The sequence below is a fragment of the Nomascus leucogenys genome, chromosome 14 (assembly GCF_006542625.1).
Source record: "Nomascus leucogenys isolate Asia chromosome 14, Asia_NLE_v1, whole genome shotgun sequence".
Taxonomy (NCBI): domain Eukaryota; kingdom Metazoa; phylum Chordata; class Mammalia; order Primates; family Hylobatidae; genus Nomascus; species Nomascus leucogenys.
Genome location: NC_044394.1, coordinates 78,847,973 through 78,860,073, shown reverse-complemented (window position 1 = coordinate 78,860,073; position 12,101 = coordinate 78,847,973). Strand labels below are relative to the sequence as shown.

Below are 12,101 nucleotides of genomic sequence, written 5' to 3'. Positions count from 1 at the left end.
TGAAATGAAGGCAGAAATAAAGACGTTCTTTGAAACCAACGAGAACAAAGACACAACATACCAGAATCTCTGGGACACATTCAAAGCAGTGTGTAAAGGGAAATTTATAGCACTAAATGCCCACAAGAGAAAGCAGGAAAGATCCAAAATTGACTCCCTAACATCACAATTAAAAGAACTAGAAAAGCAAGAGCAAACGCATTCAAAAGCTAGCAGAAGGCTAGAAATAACTAAAATCAGAGCAGAACTGAAGGAAATAGAGACACAAAAAACCCTTCAAAAAATTAATGAATCCAGGAGCTGGTTTTTTGAAAAGATCAACAAAATTGATGGACCGCTAGCAAGACTAATAAAGAAGAAAAGAGAGAAGAATCAAATAGATGCAATAAAAAACGAAAAAGGGGATATCACCACCGATCCCACAGAAATACAATCTACCATCAGAGAATACTACAAACACCTCTATGCAAATAAACTAGAAAATCTAGAAGAAATGGATAAATTCCTCGACAAATACACCCTCCCAAGACTAAACCAGGAAGAAGTTGAATCTCTGAATAGACCAATAACAGGTTCTGAAATTGTGGCAATAATCAATAGCTTACCAACCAAAAAGAGTCCAGGACCTGATGGATTCACAGCTGAATTCTACCAGAGGTACAAGGAGGAACTGGTACCATTCCTTCTGAAACTATTCCAATCGATAGAAAAAGAGGGAATCCTCCCTAACACATTTTATGAAGCCAGCATCGTCCTGATACCAAAACCTGGCAGAGACATAACCAAAAAAGAGAATTTCAGACCAATATCCTTGATGAACATTGATGCAAAAATCCTCAATAAAATACTGGCAAACCGAATCCAGCAGCACATCAAAAAGCTTATCCACCATGATCAAGTGGGCTTCATCCCTGGGATGCAAGGCTGGTTCAACATACGCAAATCAATAAATGTAATCCAGCATATAAACAGAACCAAAGACAAAAACCACATGATTATCTCAATAGATGCAGAAAAGGCCTTTGACAAAATTCAACAACCCTTCATGCTAAAAACTCTCAATAAATTAGGTATTGATGGGACGTATCTCAAAATAATAAGAGCTATCTACGACAAACCCACAGCCAATATCATACTGAATGGGCAAAAACTGGAAGCATTCCCTCTGAAAACTGGCACAAGACAGGGATGCCCTCTATCACCGCTCCTATTCAACATAGTGTTGGAAGTTCTGGCCAGGGCAATCAGGCAGGAGAAGGAAATAAAGGGTATTCAATTAGGAAAAGAGGAAGTCAAATTGTCCCTGTTTGCAGATGACATGATTGTATATCTAGAAAACCCCATTGTCTCAGCCCAAAATCTCCTTAAGCTGATTAGCAACTTCAGCGAAGTCTCAGGATACAAAATTAATGTACAAAAATCACAAGCATTCTTGTACACCAATAACAGACAAACAGAGAGCCAAATCATGAGTGAACTCCCATTCACAATTGCTTCAAAGAGAATAAAATACCTAGGAATCCAACTTACAAGGGATGTGAAGGACCTCTTCAAGGAGAACTACAAACCACTGCTCAATGAAATAAAAGAGGATACAAACAAATGGAAGAACATTCCATGCTCATGGGTTGGAAGAATCAATATCGTGAAAATGGCCATACTGCCCAAGGTAATTTATAGATTCAATGCCATCCCCATCAAGCTACCAATGACTTTCTTCACAGAATTGGAAAAAACTACTTTAAAGTTCATATGGAACCAAAAAAGAGCCCGCATCGCCAAGTCAATCCTAAGCCGAAAGAACAAAGCTGGAGGCATCACGCTACCTGACTTTAAACTATACTACAAGGCTACAGTAACCAAAACAGCATGGTACTGGTACCACAACAGAGACATAGATCAATGGAACAGAACAGAGCCCTCAGAAATGATGCCGCATAGCTACAACTATCTGATCTTTGACAAACCTGACAAAAACAAGAAATGGGGAAAGGATTCCCTATTTAATAAATGGTGCTGGGAAAACTGGCTAGCCATATGTAGAAAGCTGCAACTGGATCCCTTCCTTACACCTTATACAAAAATTAATTCAAGATGGATTAAAGACTTATATGTTAGACCTAAAACCATTAAAATCCTACAAGAAAACCTAGGCAATACCATTCAGGACATAGGCGTGGGCAAGGACTTCATGTCTAAAACACCAAAAGCAATGGCAACAAAAGCCAAAATTGACAAATGGGATCTCATTAAACTAAAGAGCTTCTGCACAGCAAAAGAAACTATCATCAGAATGAACAGGCAACCTACAGAAGGGGAGAAAATTTTTGCAACCTACTCATCTGACAAAGGGCTAATATCCAGAATCTACAATGAACTCAAACAAATTTACAAGAAAAAAACAGACAACCCCATCAAAAAGTGGGCAGAGGACATGAACAAACACTTCTCAAAAGAAGACATTTATGCAGCCAGAAAACACATGAAGAAATGCTCATCATCACTGGCCATCAGAGAAATGCAAATCAAAACCACAGTGAGATACCATCTCACACCAGTTAGAATGGCCATCATTAAAAAATCAGGAAACAACAGGTGCTGGAGAGGATGTGGAGAAATAGGAACACTTTTACACTGTTGGTGGGACTGTAAACTAGTTCAACCATTGTGGAAGTCAGTGTGGCGATTCCTCAGGGATCTAGAACTAGAAATACCATTTGACCCAGCCATCCCATTACTGGGTATAAACCCAAAGGACTATAAATCATGCTGCTATAAAGACACATGCACACGTATGTTTATTGCGGCGCTATTCACAATAGCAAAGGTTGGAACCAACCCAAATGTCCAACAACGATAGACTGGATTAAGAAAATGTGGCACATATACACCATGGAATACTATGCAGCCATAAAAAATGATGAGTTCGTGTCCTTTGTAGGGACATGGATGAAACTGGAAAACATCATTCTCAGTAAACTATCGCAAGGACAAAAAACCAAACACCGCATGTTCTCACTCATAGGTGGGAATTGAACAATGAGAACTCATGGACACAGGAAGGGGAACATCACACTCCGGGGACTGTTGTGGGGTGGGGGGAGGGGGGAGGGACAGCATTAGGAGATACACCTAATGCTAAATGACGAGTTAATGGGTGCAGGAAATCAACATGGCACATGGATACATATGTAACAAACCTGCACATTGTGCACATGTACCCTAAAACCCTAAAGTATAATAAAAAAAAAAAAAAAAAAAGAAAAAAAAAAATTTTGCCTGTGTTTGAACTTTGTATAAATGGGATTATAAAATATATACCCTTTCTATGTGTGTTTATTTCTTTGATTTGACATTATGACTGAAATTTATTCTAGTTATTGCGTGTATCATTGTACATTTTTATTATTAACAATCTTTATTATTTCTTCCATTATTTAAGCATACTACAATTTGTTTATACATTCTACTGTTGCTGGACATTTGGGTAGTTTCTCATTTTTGGCTAATACAAAAAAAGCTTTTATGAACATTCCTGTACATATTTTGATGGACATTACATTCATTTCTGATGGATGTACACTAGGAGTGTAACTTTTCAATCCTAAAGTAGATGTATATCTAATTTGATAAGAAACTGTAAAACATTCTTCAGATACAGTTGTATCAATTTACAATACCACCACTGTTGTAACAAAGTTTACATTGCTCCATATTCTCCTCAATATCTACCTTTAAAAAGAAAAATAATTTAGTCACTGTGCTGGGTACTAACTGCGGTTAATTTGCATATCCTTGATAAGTAATGATGCTGAACATCTCATATGTTTATTTTCTATTTGAAAATCTTTTTCATGAAAGGTCCATTCAGTTTGTTTGCTCAATTGTTGAGTCATTTGCATTTTCTTACTGACCTATAGGAATCCGTTATATATGATATAAACAAGTCCTTTGTTGATATTTGTATTACAATTATCTAATATTATCTGTGGCTTACTTTTTCACTTTCTTAGTGATATCATTTAGTAAACAGAAGTTCTTAATGCAGTCCATTTGTAACTTAAAATCAACTACCACACTAGGCTTCACAAAAATTCAGAACTTCTGTTTACTAAATGATATCACTAAGAAAGTTCAGCATCATTACTTATCAAGGATCTACAAATTAACCACAATTAATACAATTGTATTTCTATACCCAGATATTTGATAAAGCATTATTTAGTCTCAATCATTGTATTAGTTATTCTCAATGCTTCAGTAGGCACTGAACCTGTCCTCCTTCTGCTGGAATGGAAATCCAGGTGGTTTGGCACTTGATTAGAATGATTGGGCTGCCCAAGGTGTGTCTGTAAAGGAGTTTATGTAGGAGATTGCTGTGAGAGTCGGGAAGCTGAGTAGGGAATATCCTCCCTCAATGTGAACAGGTACCTTCCGAGAAGCTGAGGGTGCAGGTGGAGGAATTCTCAGCTTTCATAATCAGTGAGCCAATTTCCCCTAATAAATCTCCTCTCTCTCTCCCTTTCTCTCTCTCTGTCTGTCATCTTTCTCATCTCACTCTCTCTTTCTCTCTCTCTCTATATAAAGAGATATATAATATATATTCTTAATTTTCTTTTTTGACTGTTCATTGTTAGTGTATAGAAATACAATTGTTATGTGATAACTTTTGTATCCTGTTAATTTGTATTGAGGTAGTTTCCTTCTATTCCTAGTGTTAAGTGCTTTATCATGAAAAGATGTGAAATTTTTTCAGATGATTTTCTGTATCAATTGTTTTCTCGCTTAATCTGCTAATGCAAAGGGATATATTACACTGATTTTTTGTGTTAAAACATCTTTGTATAGTAGCAATAAACACCACTTGGTCATAGTAAAAAAAAAAAAAAAAATTTTAAACAATCTCACAATGTGTAGGAACTGCTGTTTAAAGACATCTATTTTAATGAGCTATAAAGTCTTGGTTCTCAGCTGGGCATGGTGGCTCACGTGTATAATCCCAGCACTTTGGGAGGCCAAGATGGGCGGATCACCTGAGGTCAGGAGTTGGAGACCAGCCTGGCCAACATGGAGAAATCTCGTCTCTACTAAAAATACAAAAATTAGCTGGGTGTGGTGGTGGGCACCTGTAATCCCAGCTACCCAGGAGGCTGAGGCAGGAGAATCGCTTGAACCCAGGAGGCAGAAGGTGCAGTGAGCCGAGACCACACCACTGTACTGCAGCCTGGGCGACAAGAGCAAAATTCCATCTCAAAATTAAATAAATAAATAAATAAAGTCTTGATTCCCAAATGCTAGTTTATCCATCTGTTGACAAAAAGAGTCCAACTCTGTAAAATATTTTGAAGAGATTTATTCTGAGCCAAATATGAGTGATCATGGCCCACGACACAGCCCTCAGGAGGTCCTGAGAACATGTGCCCAAGGTGGTCAGGGTGCAACTTGGTTTTATACATTTTAGGGAGGCATGAGACATCAATCAAATACATTTAAGAAATGCATTGGTCAAAAGAAACTATCATCAGAATGAACAGGCAACCTACAGAATGGGAGAAAATTTTTGCAACCTACTCATCTGACAAAGGGCTAATATCCAGAATCTACAATGAACTCAAACAAATTTACAAGAAAAAAACAAACAACCCCATCAAAAAGTGGGCAGAGGACATGAACAGACACTTCTCAAAAGAAGACATTTATGCAGCCAGAAAACACATGAAGAAATGCTCATCATCACTGGCCATCAGAGAAATGCAAATCAAAACCACAGTGAGATACCATCTCACACCAGTTAGAATGGCCATCATTAAAAAATCAGGAAACAACAGGTGCTGGAGAGGATGTGGAGAAATAGGAACACTTTTACACTGTTGGTGGGACTGTAAACTAGTTCAACCATTGTGGAAGTCAGTGTGGCGATTCCTCAGGGATCTAGAACTAGAAATACCATTTGACCCAGCCATCCCATTACTGGGTATATACCCAAAGGACTATAAATCATGCTGCTATAAAGACACATGCACACGTATGTTTATTGCGGCACTATTCACAATAGCAAAGAGTTGGAACCAACCCAAATGTCCAACAACGATAGACTGGATTAAGAAAATGTGGCACATATACACCATGGAATACTATGCAGCCATAAAAAATGATGAGTTCGTGTCCTTTGTAGGGACATGGATGAAACTGGAAAACATCATTCTCAGTAAACTATCGCAAGGACAAAAAACCAAACACCGCATGTTCTCACTCATAGGTGGGAATTGAACAATGAGAACTCATGGACACAGGAAGGGGAACATCACACTCTGGGGACTGTTGTGGGGTGGGGGGAGGGGGGAGGGACAGCATTAGGAGAGACACCTAATGCTAAATGATGAGTTAATGGGTGCAGGAAATCAACATGGCACATGGATACATATGTAACAAACCTGCACATTGTGCACATGTACCCTAAAACCCTAAAGTATAATAAAAAAAAAAAAAAGGGGAAAAAAAAAAAAAAAAAAAGAAATGCATTGGTTTGGTCCAGAAAGACCTGGGACTGATAGAAAGGGAATGTTCAGTTTAAGATAAAGATTGTGGAGACCAAAGTTCTTTGGAAGTCTTATAGTGGCTGCCCTTAGAGACAATGGATGACAAATGTTTCCTGTTCAGATCTTAGTTAATCTCTTTAGGATTGGGAGGGTCTGGAAGAAAAAGATCTAGCAATGTTAATAGAGATTCTTTATAGATGCATATCCCACCCCTCCAAGGACAGCTTTGCAGGGCCATTTCAAGATATGGCAAAGAAACATGTTTTGAAGTAAAATATTTTGATTTTCTTCCTTGTCTCGTAATATTATGCCAGAGTCAGGTTGGAAAGTAAGTCACCATACATAGGGTTACGTAAAACCCATCTAATAAGAATTTATGATTTGTAGGGCATGACTCCCCAAATCCTGTAGATAGGAATTTTGGACAAGACAAAAAAATCAGAGTTTAGTCCTCCGACCTCTGCCAATTTCTCATGATATTTTTTGCTAGTCTAAAAGCTAATAACAAAAAGAACAACACGATGAGCATTTTATACAAGTAAATACATTCCATTTAAAAGAGTTTTCTTTATTGTGAAATTCTGTCATTCTACCTTTTTAATGTTAAAAAGTTCTGTTTCGTGAAATGATGGTGATAGTAGATGGCATTTGTTTGCTTGACAACTTTGTATGATCTCAGATTTTCTGTGTATGTTTTACTTTTACTGACCCTTCAAATCTGTTTGTAAACCCTTTTAAAGTGCGTTACTACACCACTTAATATGTGTTTCGTAGAAAGCAACCTGGGAGTTAATTGCCAGGAGCACGCAAGTTTCAGAAAGCAAGACATACTCATCTCTATTCAATAACTAATCAGTTCTGATTGGGTTTCAAGTAAGGTTTAGTACCAACGCTTAGGGAGGGGCGTGTAAAAACGAGAAAGGTAGTGTTTGAAGAAACAACGCAGGAGAGTGCCAGGGAACCGAGAAGGGTTTGACAGTTGCTGCAGGAGAGTCTTGACTTGGAACCAGAAGAACGTGGAAAGTTAGAGGAGGAGAAAACCCCTACTAGGATAAGGCAGACAGGAATCAAGGCTTGGAGTCCATCTGAGGCCCCGGCCGCCCTGTCAAGGTGGAGGAAGAGCCGGCTCGAGGTGCAGCAAGGGGGCTGGGAAGGAAGGGCTGGCTAAAGCGCCACGTGGAAATGAGTGCCAAAGAGACTAGGAGAGCGTGGAAGTGAGTCCCAAAGAGACTGAATTCAGGACGTGAAGAGAAAAAGGCCGAGATAAACGACCTACCAGTGGTCCTTCTTGAGGTCTACACCGAGCAGGGGTGGAGTCGGATACGCCCCGCGGACACCATGCACCCAATAAGCGACGAGCTGTCGCGGAGCGCGGGACCGATCCAAAGGCCCGAGAAGCTCTTGCACAGGACAGCCTCTGGAACCCCGCGCCCATTAGCGCCTGCGCCGTCTCTAGGCCCCGCCCCCTCACCCCTCCGGTTCTGGATCTCCCACAGCTAACATGGCGGCGCCCTCTGTGTCCTACGGCGGAGCAGTTTCCTACCGGCTTCTTCTCTGGGGTAGGGGTAGCCTCGCCCGGAAGCAAGGCCTCTGGAAAACCGCGGCCCCTGAGTTGCAAACAAATGTCAGATCTCAGGTAAGGCCTGGAAAGACTGGAAGCGGCTTATCTCTGCCGCGCGAGGATGTGGAGCCAGCGCGGACACCAGCGTCTCGCGTGCCTTCAGGCAGGGACCCTAGGGTCTTAGGTATTTAGTGGAGGTCTGAGGTTGGGAGTGAGGAGGTGGGTATTGGCGTGCAGTAGCCGCTCTGGAGGTTGTTACTTGTTTTTTTGCGGGGTGCAGCCAGGGGAACTTACCTGCAGGTAGAAGTGGAGCGACCTCTTCCTTCATTTGGCTGCTGAGCGAAGGGTCGGTGCCTAGGTCGGTGTTGGGTCCAGTCCTACCCTGCCCTGCTGTCTAGGGAGGAGGAGGGCCGCGCCAGAGAAGAATGATGGGAATTGGATTCCTGCAGGTGCTTGGAAGACAATGGAGAAAGTCACGTTGTATAGAGGACAGTGACTTTTTAAAAGTGCCTTCAATCTGCGCAATTTCTGGCTTCTTAATTTTCCCGAATCTCCCTCTATGGAAAGATGCAGGCCAGAATTTGTACGTTTCGTTTAATCCAGAGAGAAGTGGAGAGTCAAGAGCTGGTTGGCTGATGATGCCGGTTTACTGACATGCGATCTCAGAGCAGGAAAAAGATTTGAGAGGGAAGAAACGAGTTTAGTTTGGGATTATGTTTTAGGCATCTGGGATTTCCAGTAGGTCTACAGATAGGCAAGTCTATAGGTCAGGAGGAGAACTGATTTCGAAATGCCCTGTTACTTGTAGATGGTAACTGAGGCCTTGTAAACAAATTAAATTACCTAGGGAGAGTGTGCTGAGGAGTAGGCAGAGGGACAGGGCCCTGAAGGACAAATAAGAAATAAGAGGCCCCAAGAGATTGAGAATGAGGGACCAAAGAAGCAGGAGAGAAACCAGCCAGTGTGGTGTCATGGGAAACAGGTGAATGTTTCAAGGAGGGAGAGTGATAACCAGTACCAATTATTACAGGGAAGTCAAATACCATACTTTAAAAACTATATTAAAAAAAACCATCTTTTTATATGTTCTTTCTTTTATATTTTAACCTAGATCAACCAGTCCATTCTATCTATTCATGTGGACATTTGGTTTTATTTTTTTTTCTTACTGGAAAATGTGCTAGAAATTTTTATTTTTTCATGCATCTCTTTGAGTATATCTTTGCTATATACACATGATTATGAGAGGGACTGTATCATACAGAGTATTTTTATTGTTGACATTTAATATGTATATTGGGGGATGGCTAACTTTCTGTCCCTCCTGGTATGTATTCTTCTATGTTTTTTCCGTGTTCTTATAATCATGCATAAACATACATGCATAGGTGTACTTTACAAAAAATGCGACCATATTTGATTGCATTTTACTTTTTGCTTTTCTCTTGTACATATGCAGTATATTGTAAAGTAGAAATCCTTCAGGGTCCCCTGTTATGTTTTTAAAAGCATTTTTAACTGCTGCATACTATTCCGTGATAAGAATATATCAAAGTTAATGTAACAATTGATGGACATTTGCTTTGTTTCTACTTTCTTTGCACTAATAAAGTTTCAGTAAACATCTGTTCTAGTTCTTAAATACTGGTTTAGTAAAATGGATGAAGAATGATTTCTCCTTGTTACTTTAATTTTCATCTCCTTGATCACTCTTGAAACAACCTCTTTCCCCCATATGGCAAATGTTTACTGAGCACTTTACCTGAGCTAGGCACTGTGAAGTAAACAATTTAAAGTCAAACAATTACAAGACAGTATCCACCCTTAGCACTCTTAAGGGATGGTCCTGAAATGGCTGAATCCCCAGATTCCTGAATACTACTACAGCATATATTTTACCACATGAAGTACAGCTCAGATATAACTGAAACACAGCTGACCCCACTTTAGATTCTTATGATTACATACATATACCTGAAGACATTGATAAAGCTTTTTTTTTATCCTGGTGCAGAGCTTATCTGTTTTAAACATTAATGTTTTTTCACTTCTGCCTCCAACATTAATAGATAGATTTCTCTTGGTAGCCCATGTTTTATAAAATAATAAAAATTTTAATCACTTAATGAGTGACAAAACACTATACCTGGTCTTTTGTTTGTTCAAATTTTAATTTCCTTAATTACAAAATCTCTTCGGAGGTTACAGAAAACGAAGGATGTGGGAGAATAGAATAATAATAAAGTGCATTTCATGCAGAGTATTTTTGCATTTTGTTTATATATGTAAATGTATACTAGGTGGTGATATAAACAGTAGATATTACAATGGGTCACAGTTTAAAAAGTTTGAGAAACACTGTTACAATAAGGAAAAAGAAGCGAGTTTTGTTAAGCTATTCCTGGGTTCTCAGTTGAGACCTTCACTAGCAGACTACCTCTTGCATACCAATCTTGTGGTATGCATGTTTTGTATTAATGCCTCAATACAATTGCAAATGTCTGAGTGTCCCAAATTTGGGGCAGAAGAGGCAGAAGAGGCAGTCTTACTCATGAATGGCCAAACTTTTCAGATTGTATATCCATGGATATCAGGGATCTATGGTGTACTGTGGTATTTACAGAGGTAAATACAGAAGAGCACAGAAGTGATATGCCTGAGTCAGACTAGAGTTGTTGACCAGGTAGAGGATTGTCATGGGCAGCCTCCCAGAGGAGGCAAAGGAAAATAGCGTCTTTAGCAGCAAATAGGAGCTATATGAAAACAGAAAGCTATTCTATTCAAGGAAGATATAATAGGTGCATAAGGGTATAGAGATGTACTGAGTAATAGTGGGCTTTGTCAGGGAAGATATAATAGGTGCATAAGGGTATAGAGATGTACTGAGTAATAGTGGGCTTTGTCAGCAACAATTGGTTATAGCATAGGGTTTTGGTGAGCGAGTGGTGCAGAGACAGGTCTGGAAAGTTTGGCAGGAATCAGTATGATCTATTTTGCTATGCTAAGGTAGCTGAATTTTTTACCTGTCACAAATGAAAATAGTGTTAGCATTAGTATGAGCAATTGACAGTTTCCTTCCATGCTGTACTACAAAGGTTACCCATGAATTCATAAATCCTCTATCAATATAGCTAATATAGGAATGCTAATTTGGCTTTCTATAATATTTGTGATTTTTATAATAAGGAAAAACAAAAGACCAATTGCTATTTTGAAAAATATTTCTATAAAACACTAATAGGGTGTCTTCTTAATTATTCTCTCCTACTGAACACTTTCCTAGTGCTTAAATATTCAGTTTTTGCCAAGCCAAGATGCCTTTGTTGATTTAGACCATCTGCCAGAGAAGTGATCAATGACATTAAATGGCTTGGCCCTTTATATTTGGTTTCCACTGTAAACACATTCCTGTCTCTGTCTAAAGTATCTGTTTTGGCCGGGCGCGGTGGCTCACGCCTATAATCCCAGCACTTTGGGAGGCCGAGGCGGGTGGATCACGAGGTCAGGAGATCGAGACCATCCTGGCTAACATGGTGAAACCCCGTCTCTACTAAAAATACAAAAAATTAGCCGGGTGTAGTGGTGGGCGCCTGTAGCCCCAGCTACTCGGGAGGCTGAGGCAGGAGAATGGCATGAACCCGGGAGGCAGAGTTTGCAGTGAGCCGAGATTGCACCACTGCACTCCAGCATGGGCGACAGAGCCAGACTCCGTCTCAAAAAAAAAAAAAAAAAAAAATCTGTTTTTTTTTTTTTTAATCTCCCATGCTTCTGGAGGTTACAATATCCTGTATTTATCACAGCATTCTATTGATCTGCTTTAGTAGGATCTTAATACATTTTTTTTGACAAATGGCTAAAAAACGCTTTGAAAAACAAATTGTATAATTGACTTGAATTTGTATCAGATGGTCTGTACAGCTCTGTAAATTAGTTATGCCCCTACCCCTGATAATTTTTGTATATATTTATTTTTAATCCCAGTTTATTAGTAACAGAAAAGA

The 12,101-nt window shown here is 39.4% G+C and overlaps 1 protein-coding gene and 1 long non-coding RNA gene across 2 annotated transcripts in view; one reads left to right on the top strand and one right to left on the bottom strand.

Moving 5' to 3' along the window:
• Window positions 1-8,541, bottom strand: part of LOC101179254 — a 159,540-nt gene extending 150,999 nt beyond the window's left edge. Inside the window, exon 1 of the long non-coding RNA XR_179396.3 lies at window positions 8,395-8,541. This is a non-coding gene — a long non-coding RNA (uncharacterized LOC101179254). The remainder of the gene's footprint in view (window positions 1-8,394) is intronic.
• The window catches only part of MRPS9 (mitochondrial ribosomal protein S9), a 61,832-nt gene continuing 57,660 nt past the window's right edge, over window positions 7,930-12,101 (top strand). Inside the window, exon 1 of the mRNA XM_003281958.1 lies at window positions 7,930-8,175. Within this exon, the coding sequence (XP_003282006.1) occupies window positions 8,041-8,175 (135 nt within the window). The 5' untranslated portion in view covers window positions 7,930-8,040. The remainder of the gene's footprint in view (window positions 8,176-12,101) is intronic.